The 14,424-nt window shown below is 56.8% G+C and overlaps 1 protein-coding gene across 1 annotated transcript in view; it reads right to left on the reverse strand.

The window, feature by feature from the left end:
* Positions 1 to 1,999: 1,999 nt before the first annotated feature.
* Positions 2,000 to 14,424, reverse strand: part of SCUBE3 (signal peptide, CUB domain and EGF like domain containing 3) — a 33,369-nt gene continuing 20,944 nt past the window's right edge. Inside the window, exons 7-22 of the mRNA XM_054395819.1 lie at positions 10,834 to 10,950; positions 9,314 to 9,436; positions 7,955 to 8,071; positions 6,829 to 6,951; positions 6,185 to 6,301; positions 5,800 to 5,892; positions 5,609 to 5,725; positions 5,372 to 5,533; positions 4,792 to 4,995; positions 4,537 to 4,698; positions 3,802 to 3,969; positions 3,553 to 3,714; positions 3,142 to 3,339; positions 2,561 to 2,713; positions 2,305 to 2,384; positions 2,000 to 2,149 (exon numbers count right to left, since the gene is read on the reverse strand). Coding sequence (XP_054251794.1) covers positions 2,000 to 2,149; positions 2,305 to 2,384; positions 2,561 to 2,713; positions 3,142 to 3,339; positions 3,553 to 3,714; positions 3,802 to 3,969; positions 4,537 to 4,698; positions 4,792 to 4,995; positions 5,372 to 5,533; positions 5,609 to 5,725; positions 5,800 to 5,892; positions 6,185 to 6,301; positions 6,829 to 6,951; positions 7,955 to 8,071; positions 9,314 to 9,436; positions 10,834 to 10,950 — 2,246 coding nt within the window. The remainder of the gene's footprint in view (positions 2,150 to 2,304; positions 2,385 to 2,560; positions 2,714 to 3,141; positions 3,340 to 3,552; positions 3,715 to 3,801; positions 3,970 to 4,536; positions 4,699 to 4,791; positions 4,996 to 5,371; positions 5,534 to 5,608; positions 5,726 to 5,799; positions 5,893 to 6,184; positions 6,302 to 6,828; positions 6,952 to 7,954; positions 8,072 to 9,313; positions 9,437 to 10,833; positions 10,951 to 14,424) is intronic.

Genomic DNA, 14,424 nt, shown 5'->3' on the forward strand with positions numbered 1-14,424 from the left:
CCCCCTGCTTTCAGCAGGCACTGACTGGGGGCACAAGTGCGGAGCAGTCAATTAATTGGTTCATTAAGAGCAGGGTTTGCCCCAGATGTGGTCAAAGGGACAGCAAAAGATTGAGTGGGGATGGGAGGGGACCTGCCAAGAGGAACACTGTAGGCAAGGCCACCACATTTAGTCTTGGCAGCTCCAGGTCTTTGAGAGAATGGAGATGGGGATGAAGGTGAAGGTAGGTGACAGCTGAAAGCTGGTGGCAGAGCTAGAAAGGAAGCAAGACATGGGGAGGAGGACAAGGGATAACCAGTGGCAGCAGTTGCCTGTCCCCAGGGGGCCTGTCTGGCCACGTGAAGGGGATAAACCCCTTTCGTGACATCCAGCTGGCCATCATCCCCAGCCGTGTCAAACAATGATGCTAGGGGAAGGCAAGTGGCAGTGAAAAGGGGGGGGGGGGGTGTGGCATGATGGGGTCCCACCTGAGATCCACATCCTGCTCCCTATGGAGGGGCTACCACAGCATTCCAGTGGGACAGACACACATGGCAGGACATAGCCAAAAGCACCTGAAGAAACTTAGAGGCACAAAGCTTCCCCTGAGCCAGGGAGGGACTAGCCCAGGGAACTCCCCACCCAGGGGAGAGATTTTTGAGTGTGCCCCCAGAAGCAAAACCATTCACAACAAGCAGGTGATGGGGACAAAGTCAGGCATCCTACACACATCAGGGCTTGAACAACCTCCAGTCCAGGGTGGGTTGCCGCAAAAGCTCACACAGCCACCTCAGCTGTTCCATGTCCTCTGTGGATGGCCTGAGCCACGTCAAACCACCTGCACAAACCACCACTCACTGCTGAGCAGGAGAGGCATCATCTGCTCCCCACACAGGGGGCTCATCAGGGACAAACGTGGCAGGAAAGGTTGCAAGGCCTGAAAAGAGGCAGCACAGCGGGTAGCAGCGGCCCGGGGCGGGGTTTGCTTTGGGTGGATGGTTGCTGTGTTTGTTAGAAACACACATTCTCATCTCTCAGGCAGGTATAAATATTGCTGTTCTAGTAAAACAGACAGACAAACAAACAAACAACCGAACCAACCAAAAAAAAAAAAAAAAAAAAAGCCAACCAAACCCACAACTTCCCTCTAAATAATATAAAGAAGACTCAAATGATTGCACTTAATAGATATGAAGAAGGTAGAAAGGAGGATATCCTAGTGCACAAATATTTACTCCTGCTCTTCACAAAGCTGCTTTTCCAAGTTACTCTTTGGCAGAGCTTGTAAGAAGTCTGGTTTCTTGGCACAAGTGTCTGGGGACGGGGACGGGGAGGGGGGGAACAACACAAAACCCAAACGAACCCTGCTGAAAGTCCTTCTCCTTCGCTGCCTCTTTCCTCCCGTGCAGCCAGGCATTGTTCTTGCAGAACGTGGCTTGGCTGCGCTTCCCTCCAAGCGCCAGCGCGGCGGCCACCACGGCTGTTGCTGGCCGGTGGCTTTGCTGAGCTCTCTTCGTCTCCCTTCTCATCAGCTCTGCTTCTGCAAAATTCTTTTTCCCAAAATGTTCTTTTTCTGCAAAGTGATGCCGACACCACAGCCCAGACGCGACGTTACCTTCTTGCGCTCCTCTACCAAAGGGCTCAGCGGGGCTGCAGCCAGCACCAGGACGATGACCTCCCCGCATGTCCCAGGCTGGCAGTGGCACCGGGGAACTGGGACAGACCTGGCTCAAAGAAAGCCGAAGGGTGGGCACAGGTTGGTGACAGGACCAACACTTCAGGTTCCTACGGTGCAGAAGCTGTTTCATAAGAGAGAAGCGGCTTCGCCGGCGGCTGGATGAGACCGGAGCTTCCCCCCCCAGCCAGGGGTACGGCTTGTGGGGAGCAGCGGAGAAACGGTGCGGGGGCGTCTGCGGGGCGAGAGGTGCCAGTGCTGCCGGAGCCGAGGGGAGGGAGGAGAAAACCGGAAGGGAGGAGTAAGGGAGAAGAGGGCTGCCTTGGCTGCAGGGCGGCCCGGGGGCTATTTGTAAGGCCGGAGGAAGCTGGAGACTTTGGAGCGGAGGAGTTTGATGAAGGAGCGGGGCAGCATCTCCTTGTGCTTCTCCGTATACTTGAAGTAGTTCTGGGGGTGTGCCAGAACGTCGAAGAAAGCTTTGATCAGCTTCTTGTCCTGCGGGGAAGCCAAGCCAGAGGGAGCTGGGTCACCATCCCACTCTGTGCTCCCGCGCGGTGGTCACAAGCTTTGGGGCACACCCTAAGGATGCTCCTGCATGCTGCAAACCCCTGGAGCCCCAGGCAGCAAGGAGCCGGTGGGGACTCGCTCACCTTGAGGATCTCTTGGTGGTTTTCAGAGGCATAGAGCCTGCCGTCCCTCACAATGTCCTCCACCAGCTGCTCGTAGTCCTCTGCAAAGCCAGATGAAAACCACAGTCAGAGCATCAGTTGTCACTTGTCCCCAGACCTCTGGTCCCCATCCCCCCCACATACACGAAAGGTGTGGATTGGGGTGTGACCTGGGTCCCAAACAGGGCAACGGGGCACCAGCATGCCCGGATGGTGTCCCCTCCTGCCCCATGCTCACCATCGTAGGTGACGTAGGGAATCTGGAAGCCGCGGGCACTGTTGGCCTCGCTGGTTTTGAAGTTGATCCACAGTTTGCGGGAGCGAGCAGTGAAGGCGATCGGCCTCTCGTAGGTCTGGCAGGTCTCATAGGTGGTGATGGAGGACGGGGAAGCTGTGGGCAAGGGCCACCTGATTCTGGGTGCCCATCAGCAGAGCCACCCCCAGCCTTACTGTGCTGAAGTGCTCAGAGCAAAGGTGGGTATAAGGGTTGGGGGCTGCCCATGTCCACTGAGGCTGAGCTCCCCCTAACCTTATGTACCGGGGGTGCTGTTACTCCTTCCTTGCTCTTGAAAGCTCCAAATGGGGCTTTTTAACCCCAGGATGAGTGCTGAGACCCAGGCATGCAGCCCAGCCCATTCACATCACCCCAGCCCAGCAGGATTCCGAGGCAGCAGGATGAGGTAGATCCCTCTGGCTCACCCCATCCCCAAAAGTCTCCTCCTGCCTCCTGGGAACATGGCTTCCTTCCTCTGCACTGAGCAGACTCCCACCTTTTCCTACCCCAGCTTCCGCCAGCACCACAGCCGCTCGGTTACCTACAGTTTTTCCGCATGACCAAGACGTCGCCGCACTCATCCTCGGAGGGGAGGAAGATCTCGGGCACCACAATGAGGATCTTGCGCTTGGGTGGGGGGTTGATGTTCCAGGTGCACTCCACGTTGGCAGGGTAGTTGCCTGGGTAGTTGGGGGACTCGATGTAGCCTGTGTACTCACCCAGCTCCCCTCCACACTGACGGTCTGCAAGGCAGGGAGAACTGGTTCAGCTGGACACTGGTAGCATGGGCACTGGGGTGGGGCGGGATTACTAAGCAAGGTGGGCAGTACTCTATTAGCACTGCATCATGCACCCCCCATGCTTGAATGCAGAGAAACGACCCCAACTCCTATTTTAAGGGATTTTTAAACACTTTTGAGGAAGGGTCCTCCTGCAGCACAGCCCAGCTCCCCTACTTTTGCACTGGGACACAGAGGTGGAGCCATCAAAGTCGGTGGTGGTGTTGCCAGGACAGGCGATGCAAAAGTTCTGCCTGAAATCAGGCTGGTAGCTGCCCAGGGTGCAGCGGATGCAGCGGTGCACGGTGGTATTGTAGTAGTGCCCGGGGGAGCACTGCACTGGGGGCAGAGAGCAAAGGAGGCTGCGTCAGCCATCGGCATGGCCCTGCCAGGTGCTCCTCTCCTTGGGGGCCAGCTCTGACGTACCTTTCGTGTCACAGTCCTGGAAGGAGGTGGCTCCCTCGTGGCGGGTGCTCAACCCCCCACCGCAGGAGAAGCAGAGTGCTCGCCCCGCCTCGGGCTGGTAGGACCCACGGGGACATGGCTGGCAGGGCTTGAAGCCATCGGCCGAGTGCTGGCCGGGGGGACACTGACCTGCAGGCACAGGCATCGCTCAGTCACTGAATCATTGAACTGCTGAGGCTGGAAAAGACCTTTGAGATCATCAGATCCAACTGCTTGCCCAGAGCTCACAATCCCACTGCACCTGCTAAGCTGCTACCATCCTGGCATCCCAGGGCTCTCCTGCCCCATGCTTGGCTCTTCTCCCCACTAGCCTTGGCAGCATCATATATCCAGAGCAAGTGCTGCCCTTCCTGGGGTCCCCTCTAGATGACAAGTGCCCAAAAGTAGCATCACGTATAAAGCCCATCCAGTGCAAGCCCCTGCAACCAACTAGAGCAGGTTGCTCAGAGCCCCAAACAACCTGGCTTGGAATGGTTCTAGGGAAGGGGCATCTCCCCCCTCTCTGGGCCAGGGTCTCACCATCCTCAGTGCCAAAGATTTCTTCCTTCTCTTCAGTCTGAATCTCTCTCTTTTAGTTTCAAACCACCACCCCTCATCCTGTCCCAAGAGGACTTTCACCTCTTCTGGACAGGGGCTGATAGTTGAGGTTGCAGCCCTGGACCCGCCCCTTCCAGCCCCAACCCGTGCCCCCCTTACCCATGCAGCCAGTGATGTTGGTGGCTCCCACTGGTCCAAAAGCGTCACTGCGGGGACACAGGTCGCAGGAGAGCTGACCCTCCTTCTCCTGGAAGGTGCCGGCAGGGCAGGGGACACACTGCTCCATTTGTCCGTGGTAAAAGGTTCCCTGCAAGCAGCTAACTGAGAGACGGGGGGGAGACGTCAGTGCTGCGGCAGGGTGGAGTCACCGCCAGGGGAACGCAGTCTGTCCCCCCACCCCACGATGCTCCTTACCACACTTGCTGCCCAGGCGCTGCTGGCCAGGCCCGCAGCTCTCCTGGCGCTCTGGAGCCACACTCAGCTTCCTGGCCAGCTCATACTCCAGCCCCGCGAAGCGCAGCAAGAACCGCTCCTGGTTGATGGATTTCTTCAGGGCTTTGATGGCCGACTTCAGCTTCTTCTCCACTCTCTGTCGCAGGCAGTGCAGGTTGCAGCTGGCTGGGGGCACAGGTGGCAACGGGCATGCAGGAAGGAGGGAGAGATGTAGAGGGAAACCCAGTGGGATTAAAACCACCTCCCAAAAGCCACCCAGCACATCCCTCTGGTCCACTGTGGGATGAAGACTGGTTTGGTTCTCCCTGCTGCATGGACATGGCATGGGGATGGTCCCACCACCGTCCATTTTGGTACCACCACCATCCCCCCAGTCCAAGCACCATCCCCTCACTGGTCACACTACTGCCCCACTGGTCCTACCACCATTGCCAGGGTCCCACCACCAAGGCTTTGGTCTTACCACTGTTCTCCTGGTCCCACCATCATCCCTCTGGTCCTACCACTGTCCCCCTGGTCTCGTCACCAGTGCCACACCCACCTGTGATCTCATCTGGCTTGATCTCTGCCTCGAACTCCAGCGTGATGCGTGTCACCTCCTTGCTGGAGGAGTTGCGAGCCCGGCGACCCTTCCCCTTCTTGGATGAGTCGCACTTCAGGTTGACAAAGGCGACCTGGCAGTCGGAGCAAGGTGCCGAGCCGCCTGCACATGGCAGGGGACAAGTCAGCACCACAGGGATGGGCATCCCCACTGCTCCCCCCAGCCAGCACGCCCCACCTTGCATCCCAGCCTTCCCAGCTTCATCCTGCTTGCCCTTGGCCCGTGGGTGCAGGTGGCACTTGGCGTCTTTGATCTTGAAGGAAGCCTTTTGTTTGACTGGGGCAGTAGCAGTCTCTAAAAGAAAAAGTGGGTGCTCAACAACCCCAGCATGTTGCAGCCTAGCCCTGGGCACCCTGGAGCCCCCTTACCGAGGCACTGCTGGCTGCTGTTGGCAGGTCTCTGCTGGCCACCCTGCCGTAGGAGAGGGGTCCCACAGCTCACTGTGTAGCTGCTGTCAGACTCTGTGGGATGGAGGAGCAGGAGATGAAGGATGCTGGGGTTGCCACCCAGTCCATATGATGCTCTTCATTGCTGCATGTTAGGGCAATGATGGCCAGCACCCTGCCATGGGGATCCTGTCCTAGGAACCTATCCTGAGGATCTGCACCCAATGATGAACGCCCTGAGAAATCACCTCCCTCCTTCATCCCAGCCACTCCCTGGGTGCTCTGCACCTTTCCCATGCAGCTGCTCCTCTCCCCCTCCCAGTCTGGGCCATGCAGAGAAATGGGAACCCCCCACTGGTGCTGGTACCTGGCAGGAAGCGAGCCTTGGTGGCACAGGTGAGGGCACAGCTGTCCTTCTTGCCTGTCTTGTTGCAGGTGAGGGTGGCCCGTGGTGGCACTGACCCTGGCAGGCATTTCAGCAGCTCTGAGGGACACGTGCCAGCTGCTGATGACAAGTGGGGATGTCTGTGGCTGGCACACAGCAGATCCCTGCACCCTCCCAGGTCATGGCGAGATTCACCAGGGAGGAGAGAGTACCAACCTCCCCAGCTCCTCTTTAAGATGTGAGATGGCACTGCTGGGATTTTGGGGGTCAGCCTTTCCCCAGTGAAGGGGAGGCATTGAAACAGCTCTTGCAGGACATGTGCTGGCACAAAACCTCATGGCCAGCCCCAAACACAGCTGAGAAAACTAGATGACCACAGGCAAAGGGAGAAGAGGGGGCAGGGCAAGACCTTACAGCACTTCCCATCCAGACCCATCGAGATGGATGTGGGGCCCCAGCCAGAAGCATCCCCTCAAAACTCCCATGGTGTGGCCTCACCACTGCCCAGTACAGGAGACAAATCACCTTCCTGGTCCTCCTGCCCTGACCTTAATCCCAATATCCCCAAGTGCCAAAGGGCCATGGGGCTTCGGGATCATTTCCAGCCGTGGTGCCCTGCCCCCTACCTGTGCAGTCCTTCTTGTTCCAGTGCAGCTTGCAGCCTGCAGGGCAGGTGCACTGGTAGCTGCCGGGGGTGTTAATGCAGCCGAATTTGCAGCCCCCTTGGTTGATGCTGCATTCATTGACGTCTGTGGGGAAGAAGGGACAGGTGATGGGCGAGGGGCAGCAGGTCCTCTCTGGCACTGACACCAAATCCCTGCCTTATCTCCAGGCTCTCATTCTGGATGGATAAATTGCACTGCCCATGCCCAGCAGAGACGGGGGATGTGCACACCAGCGCTCTTCCAGCCATGCCTCAGCCGCATGGGCACATGGAAGCACTTAGCAGCCAAATTCAGACGGTAGCCCTCTCCTTACAGCAGGGGCCCTCTGTCCCAGCCTGAAACGGGGGAGTCGATCTCCCAGGTCTGGCATGGAGCAGGGCTGGAGGTGGGGAGCAGTCAGGGATGGAGCTGCCCCACAAACACCTTTCCTGCCTGGCTCCTTCCTTGGTAGCATCAGTGGGAGCTGGTAATCCCTCTGCAGGCTCACACGAGAGCACCTTGGGGACCACACTGGCTCACAATGGCTGCATACTGGGGATCATGAAAAGGGTCACCCCCCGACCCCTGCCAGCCAGGCGGTGTTGGAGCACTCAGCCTCACGGCTCTGTGTCCCCAGGGTGCCGGCATCGCTGCCGCCACACGCTCCGGCAAACACCACCCCCCTTAAACGGGTTTCATCTGCCTGCCCTCTTCCCAGAGCGCTTCACGCCCCCGCCCTTGGGAGCTATCTGCTTGTGAAACTGAAATCAAACCCTTTTGATGTTCCCCCTCCCATCCCATCCCAGCTCCCTGCCAAAAGCACCGGGGATTTCTCCCTCTCTCCCGACGCAGACAAGTCGCAAACTGTTCCTGTCGCTCTGTTTGAAGTTGCAGACACCAGAGGCTGGCTGTGAACCCCCTCCCTGCCTGGCCCTAGCTTGGGGTGCGTGGAAAACCCGCCCTTCTCCAGGGGCCCTTGCGGTGAGTGGGATCCCCAGGGGTCCTGCAACAGCCATGCCATGAGGCTGCCCCATCCCTGGGTGCTCCCTGTGCCTCCTCAGGACCCCAGCCCGGCGGGGCGGTGACGGCAGCCTCCCAGTAGCCCCACCTCCGCAGTGGGTCAGCCCGTAGAGCGTGTAGCCCTTGTTGCAGAGGCACTGGAAGCTGCCGGGGGTGTTGACGCAGAGGTGGTCGCAGGTCCGGTCGAAGGAGCACTCATCAATGTCTGGGGAAAAGGCAAGAGTGAAAGGTGAGGGCTGGCACGGTGGAGAGGCAGCTCCGGGCACAAGAACTCTCCCCAGCGGGTTTGAGCATCATTCCGTAGGCTTCATTAAGTTAATTGCTGCGCTCACGTCAGACTCCCGGCAGCGCAGAACCTGGACGGAGATGAAAGCAGCAGCCCCGCAGCGCAGCAGCCCTGCAGCGCAGCAGCCCCGTGCTCTGGGGAGGCAACCCTGCGGCTCACACACACCCCATATGCCAGCCTCGGGCATGGGGTGCAGAGCCCTGTGCTTCCCCTGGCATGGCTCAGAGACCTGCTGGGTCATTTAAGTCAGCTGGCTTTAGGTGGGGTATGCAGGAGGGTATTGGGAGAGGGAGAAAAAGGTGGGAAAAGCCATGTGTAACAGCCAGCTCCCTCCAGAGTAAGCAGGATGCATCTCCCCACTTTGTTCCTGCCCTCCAACAGATGGAGGAAGGAGGAATCCTTTTGCAAAAGCCACTGGAATCCTTGCTCTGCCTCCATGGCTTGCAAAAACTGCATGTCCCTGAGCAGGGCATGATCCAAACCCTGCCATGGGGCAGGGAGAGGCAAGACAGGCCATGTCCTGCTGCTCTTCCCAACACCTGGGAAGGATGGGAGGCAAGGAAGCCACCAGTGTCAGTGCTTCAGCAGGGAGCTAGGGCCATGCTGCTGTGGCATGGCCAGTAAAAGAATTGTACAATAAAGCAGAGCAGCTTGGGAGAAAGTCCAGAGGTGCCAGGGTGGGGTGCTGAGCTCAGGGTGCCCTCCCAGGACACATGAAGTGCTGCTGAGGTCCCTGGTCCCCTGGCACAGGTGTTCTGGAGCAGAACCTATGGTCCTGTGCTTGAGGTATGGTTGGTGCCAGGGATGCTGGTGGGATGTTCTCTGTGCCCAGGCAGAGCTGTGTCCCAGCCCATGGGGCTGCAGGGGACATCATGACTATCATCCTAGCCCTAAGGTGGGAGGACTTCACTTCTCTAGGTTGTAACTGCCGTGAGAAGAGCCCAGAAGTGCCCTGCTTAGGAGCAGGGCTGGGACAATAGCCCAGCACTGCAGACCAAAGGGCTAAGGCCCAGGCCAGAACCCAAATCCATCACTGATCCTCCAAACGATGAACGTGGTCCAGAGGGGAGCAAAGGGGAACAACAGGGACAGCAGCAGCTGTAAGAGGACAGGGAAAGGTGATGTGCCCAGTCAGGGTGACAGGTTCCCACAGCCCATTACCTTGGCAGTTCCTCTCATTGATGAGCAGCTTGTAGCCCTTCTTGCAGCTGCACTCGAAGCTGCCCACAGTGTTCCTGCAGATGTGGTCGCAGCCACCGTTGTTGAGCCGGCACTCGTCGATGTCTGGTGGGGACAGGGGACACATGTCACACCCTGGCCAGGATGCTCAGCTGGGGAGAGCAGGGTACTCCTCTCTAGATCCTGTTCCCACCAGGAACCAGCAAACAGAGGAAACTCCTTGGGCTCTGATGGTCACCAGGGGAATGTGGTTGCTGGTTTTATCTGGGTGCATTTGGGGAGCCAGTGCAGGACCATGGGGAAGGCTCCTGGTCTCCATTGCCCTTGGAAGCTGTGCAAAACATTTACCTCTGCAGGTCTCTGCACCCCTGGGAGCAAAACCCGGAGCCAGGATCTCCAAAAGGGCCTTGAGGTTGGGGGAAAGCACCAGGCCAGAGGGTGCAGAGTCCCAGGTTTGGGCTAGAGGCTACTTTTAGGGACCAGGAGCAAGCAGCAAGAAAGAGCAAGGCAGAAGGGGAAAGCTCCTCCTTCAAAACCAGCTGCTCAACTCAACAAAGACTTTCCAACTCTTCACTCTCTGTTGCCATCTCCTTCCTGCCAACAAAGCTAAACATGATGATGCACAAGAACTGCAAAGAGCCCCAACAACCTGGGAAGAGGCTGGGACTTGTTTTTTTTGGTTGGGTTGGGGCTTTCCCCCCTTTTTCCACTAATCAGAAAATTTATTGCTAGGAAATGACATGTAAAATGGAAAGAGAACAGGAAGAGGCAGTCTCCTTCCCTGCCACTCCATCCCCATTGCCAGGGAGGCAGCTCTACCTCTCTGGGGCTTTCTTTTTATGATTATGAGGGACCAAGTTGTAAACCAGGAGTAATAAAACTCCCAGACACAGGGGACTTGGCTCCAGGTTATTGCTCTTTCCTGGAAACTGCAGAATTGGAGAAGCTGAGGCAGGGGATGCTCTGATGAAATATGAGGGGCAAGGGGTTTCTGGAAGCAGTCAGCAGGTAGACAGGCAGCCAGCAGTGGGCTGGACTTTGCTTTCAACCAGGGTCAAGTTCCTGCAGCCACTGAAAGACACAGTGCAGGCACCAGCCAGCCCTGGGGTCATGGTGTCCTCTTGCCCATAGTGGGAGAAGGTTTGAGGTGTCTGGGGCAACCAGTCCGGTGTGCTCCCCCTTGCACAGGCAGGTGGATGGGGATCTTGGGGGCAAGGGGGTGTGCAGAGGCACCTTATGGTGTCCTCCCAAGGTGGGACACAGTACTTAGATCTGTCTGGACAAGGATCACAGAGAGCCTCCTGCACCTCAAATCCATAAATCATAGAATCACAGAGTGGATTGGGTTGGAAGGGACCTTCAAGATCATCCAGTTCCAACTCCCCCATCATGGGCCCCTGGGGACACCTCCCACTAGATCAAGTTGCTCAAGGCCTCATCCAACCTAGCCTCCAGGCAGGGGGCATCCATTGAAGACCCCAGCCCCCCTGGCACCCACCTACCTTTGCAGGTCTTCCTGTCAGGCTGGAGCATGAAGCCCATGGGGCAGCTGCAGTGAACGCCTGTGGCCGCGTCGTGACACTTGCTGTCACAGCCCCCATTGTTCACAGCACAGGTCTCTGCAGAGGGGACAGAGGGGTGAGGGAGCAGAGCCTCAAAGACTGGGCAGGGGTCACACCACCCAGATGTCCCCACACCATCCAGACATTCCCATGCAGCAGCCTAGGAGAGGCAGCTGGTGCCAACCTCCCTGCAGAGCCTCCAACACTGTTCTTGGCTTTTGGTGCAGCTATCACGAGGTCCCCCAGCACTCCCAGCTCCTTCTCCTCAGAGCTGCTTCCCAGCAGGTCCCTCTCACATGTACTACTGCAGGGGGATGTTCCTCCCCAGGGGCAGGGCACTACACTTGTCCTCGTTGAACTTCATGACTTGCCCTCTGCCCAGTCCTGCAGCCTGAACAGGTCTCACTGGATGGCAGCATAGCCTGAGGGGTGTCAACTACTCCTCCCAATTTGGTGTCATCAACAAACTGGCTGAGAGTCTACTCTGTCCCTGCATCCATGTCATTGATGAAGACGTTGAACAAGACGGAACCCAGTTCTGACCCCTGGGGAATACCATGAGTTGCAGGCCTCCAACTAGACCCTGCCCTACTGAGCTCTGCCCTTCATCCAGTTCTCAGCCCCCCTCACTGCCCACACATCTGACCCACGCTTCCTAAGCTTCTCTAGAAGGATATTATGGGAGACCACATCAACAGCCTGGCTGAAGCTGATGTAGACAATGTCCACTGATCTCCCCACATCTACCAAGCCAGTCACACCATTAACCTAGGGCTATCAGAGTGGTCAAGCAGCATTTGCCATTCATGAATCTGTGCTGGCTACTGATAACCTTATTTTTCTCCATGTGCTTCAAGATGACTTCCAGAATGAGCTGTTCCATCACCTTTCCAGGGATGGAATTGATCTCACAGCATCTCCTACGAGAGAACCCAGCACTCATTGCCTTTCCCATCACCCGGCTACACACCCAGGTGCTGCTCCCTGGAGATTAGAGAGGTGAAGTAAGGGCCTGTGTGATTTACCCAGATTGCAGCCAGCACTAAGGCAGGAAAAAGCATCCAGATTTCCCAGTCCAGCATCTAAACCCAGCACAACCCTGTCACCTTCCAACAACCTGCTCTGATATCCTGAGTATCTGCTTCTAAGGCAGAAAAGGGATAGGGCAACCCTGTTCCCTCATCGAAAGGTGTTCTATTAATTTCAGGCAGGGAGCAGAGCAGTACCCAATCATAGAAGCACAGAACTGTTTGGGTTGGAAAAGCCCTCTAAGGTCATCCATCCCAGTCATCAACCCAACAACCCCCTGGCCACCAAACCCTGTCCCCAAGTGCCAGGGCCACACCTTTCTGGAACACCTCCAGCAATGGTGACTCCACCATCTCCCTGGGCAGCCTGTTCCAATCCTTGACCACAGCACAGAAATTGTTCCTAATGCCCAGCCTAACCTTCCCCAGCACAATTTTTGGCCATTTCCTCTCCTTCTGTCACCTGATACAGGGTGACAAGACCAATCCCCACCTGGCTCCAGCCTCCTCACGGAGAGCTGTAGAGAGCAATGAGTTCTCCCCTCAGCCTCCTTTTCTCCAAGATGAACACCCCCAGGTCCCTCAGCTGCTCCTCACCCACCCTGTTTTCCAGACCCTTCCCCAGCTTCATTCCTCTTCTCTGGACCTGCTCCAGCCATCAATGTCATGCCAGGGAGGACAAGGTCAGGCTTACAGGCAGGGGTGTGCGGGCAGAGTCGCTGTCTGCTGCGCCACAGCTGCCACTCGGGGTGCTGGGAAAGGCGGAGGTGGCTGCAGGGAGGCTTTTTGTTCCCGAAACACTTTTCAGATGACAGAGGGAAAAGCAGCTCTGTGGAATTAGTCCTGCCATGTTCAGCCCCCACGCTGGCACTGAGACGTGTGTCCCCTGAAAACAAGTTCTGGTGGAGCCCAGCTTTGGCAGTTCCAGTGAGGAGGAATTTAATTACCAAGTGACAAAGTTACAGCCATTGCTGTGCAAAAGGCAGATAGAACTGAGTCCTGCAGGGGATGCAGCTCCCTGGGGATGCAGGTGCAAAGCCCTGGTACCCAGTGGGATTTTGGGGGGGTTCCAATCCCCTCACTGCCACCAAGCCTCAAAATCATGTGTGACCCCATGCCACAAGTCCCCAACAGTTGCCCACCACTCGGGCACCAGTGTCACAGCTAATTTGGAAAACACTTTGTCTAATCAGAACACACACACAGAGGCAGCATCAGTGGAAAAAGAAAAAAAGCAAACAGCCCAATGTAAAAAAAAAAAAAGCAGCTAATTATTGCAGGATTATCAAAGTCAGCTGTTGCTGGTAGGACTAGAAGGGACACTAATTTAAATGAAGCATTTTCAGCTTGACAGCTTCCCTGTGAGATCAATCCTCAATTTCAGCCCTAACCACCAGAACAATGGGTTGAAGTGCATTAAGTTGTTCACAAAGGATAATAAAATATTCCTTTCAGAAGGCTGGCTGCCTGGATAAATGAGGCAGTTGGGCTTCAAGGAACCCGAGATGAAAATGCCTTGAAGAAATTCCTTGGAAAGAGCAAATCCCAGGTTCTCCCACTCTTTGCAAGCGTCGCATGGGGTGGGAATGACTGAACCATCCAACCATTTGCCGCGGGGTGAGGGAGCTGGGATTGCTCTGTGCTCATCTTGCCGCTGCTATTTTTATGATGTCCCATAATAAGAGAACAAAAGGGAGCTTTTTATGCCATTAGTAGCCAGCACAATGACAAAACCGAACGGCAAGGGAGGGAGCTCTGCGTATATTCCTCCAGACAGGTCCTCGCTGGGGACGTCCCCTCCCCACAGCACTGGGGCAGAAAGCCGAAGGGAAACTTTCTGGAAGAGCCATGAATTATTTAACGCCGTCCTTTGTTCCCGCAGCTGATGCAGAAGCAGCCCAGGGAGCATTCACAGGGTCGCCATTGAGATGAGATGATGGGTTTGGCGTGGGTGCTGCTTTGGGTGGGATCATGGAGCCAGAGAAGCAGCTGTTCTCTCTGCTTCACTAAGCTCACAGCCTCCTCCAGCAGCACCCAGCTCCCCTCCCAGTCCCTTTGCACTGTCAGGAATTTCATCTGAGATGTAAAGCCAGCCCTACTTGTCAGGTACAGAATGCAGCCACTGCCTGGGGCATGCATGGAGTGGGAGATGAGCCAGCAGGGCTGGAGCCCCTTTGCCCACAAACCCCTTTGCAATCGAGGGACCACATCCTAAGCTTGCAAAGAGCTTGGAGGGGGCTGCTGAGGTACCTGTGAGGCAGCCGAGGTCGGGTGGCACAGGGCCAGGCGCTGGAGCAGGGCCTGGGTGAGCAGCATTGTTCATAGGTGCTGGCAGCCTGCGGCCTGCTCCCAGCCTGGCATGACTCACCCAAGCCACACAGGGCTTTGGAGAGGCCTCCGTCGTTTGGGGAGGGTGAAAACAAAGCAGCTTGCACACACAGACAGACACAAACAGACAGACAGACAGATGCACATGCACAGGGTCTTTCCCAGCCTCCTCTGT

This window comes from Indicator indicator, chromosome 35 (genome assembly GCF_027791375.1).
Source record: "Indicator indicator isolate 239-I01 chromosome 35, UM_Iind_1.1, whole genome shotgun sequence".
In the NCBI taxonomy this organism is placed as follows: domain Eukaryota; kingdom Metazoa; phylum Chordata; class Aves; order Piciformes; family Indicatoridae; genus Indicator; species Indicator indicator.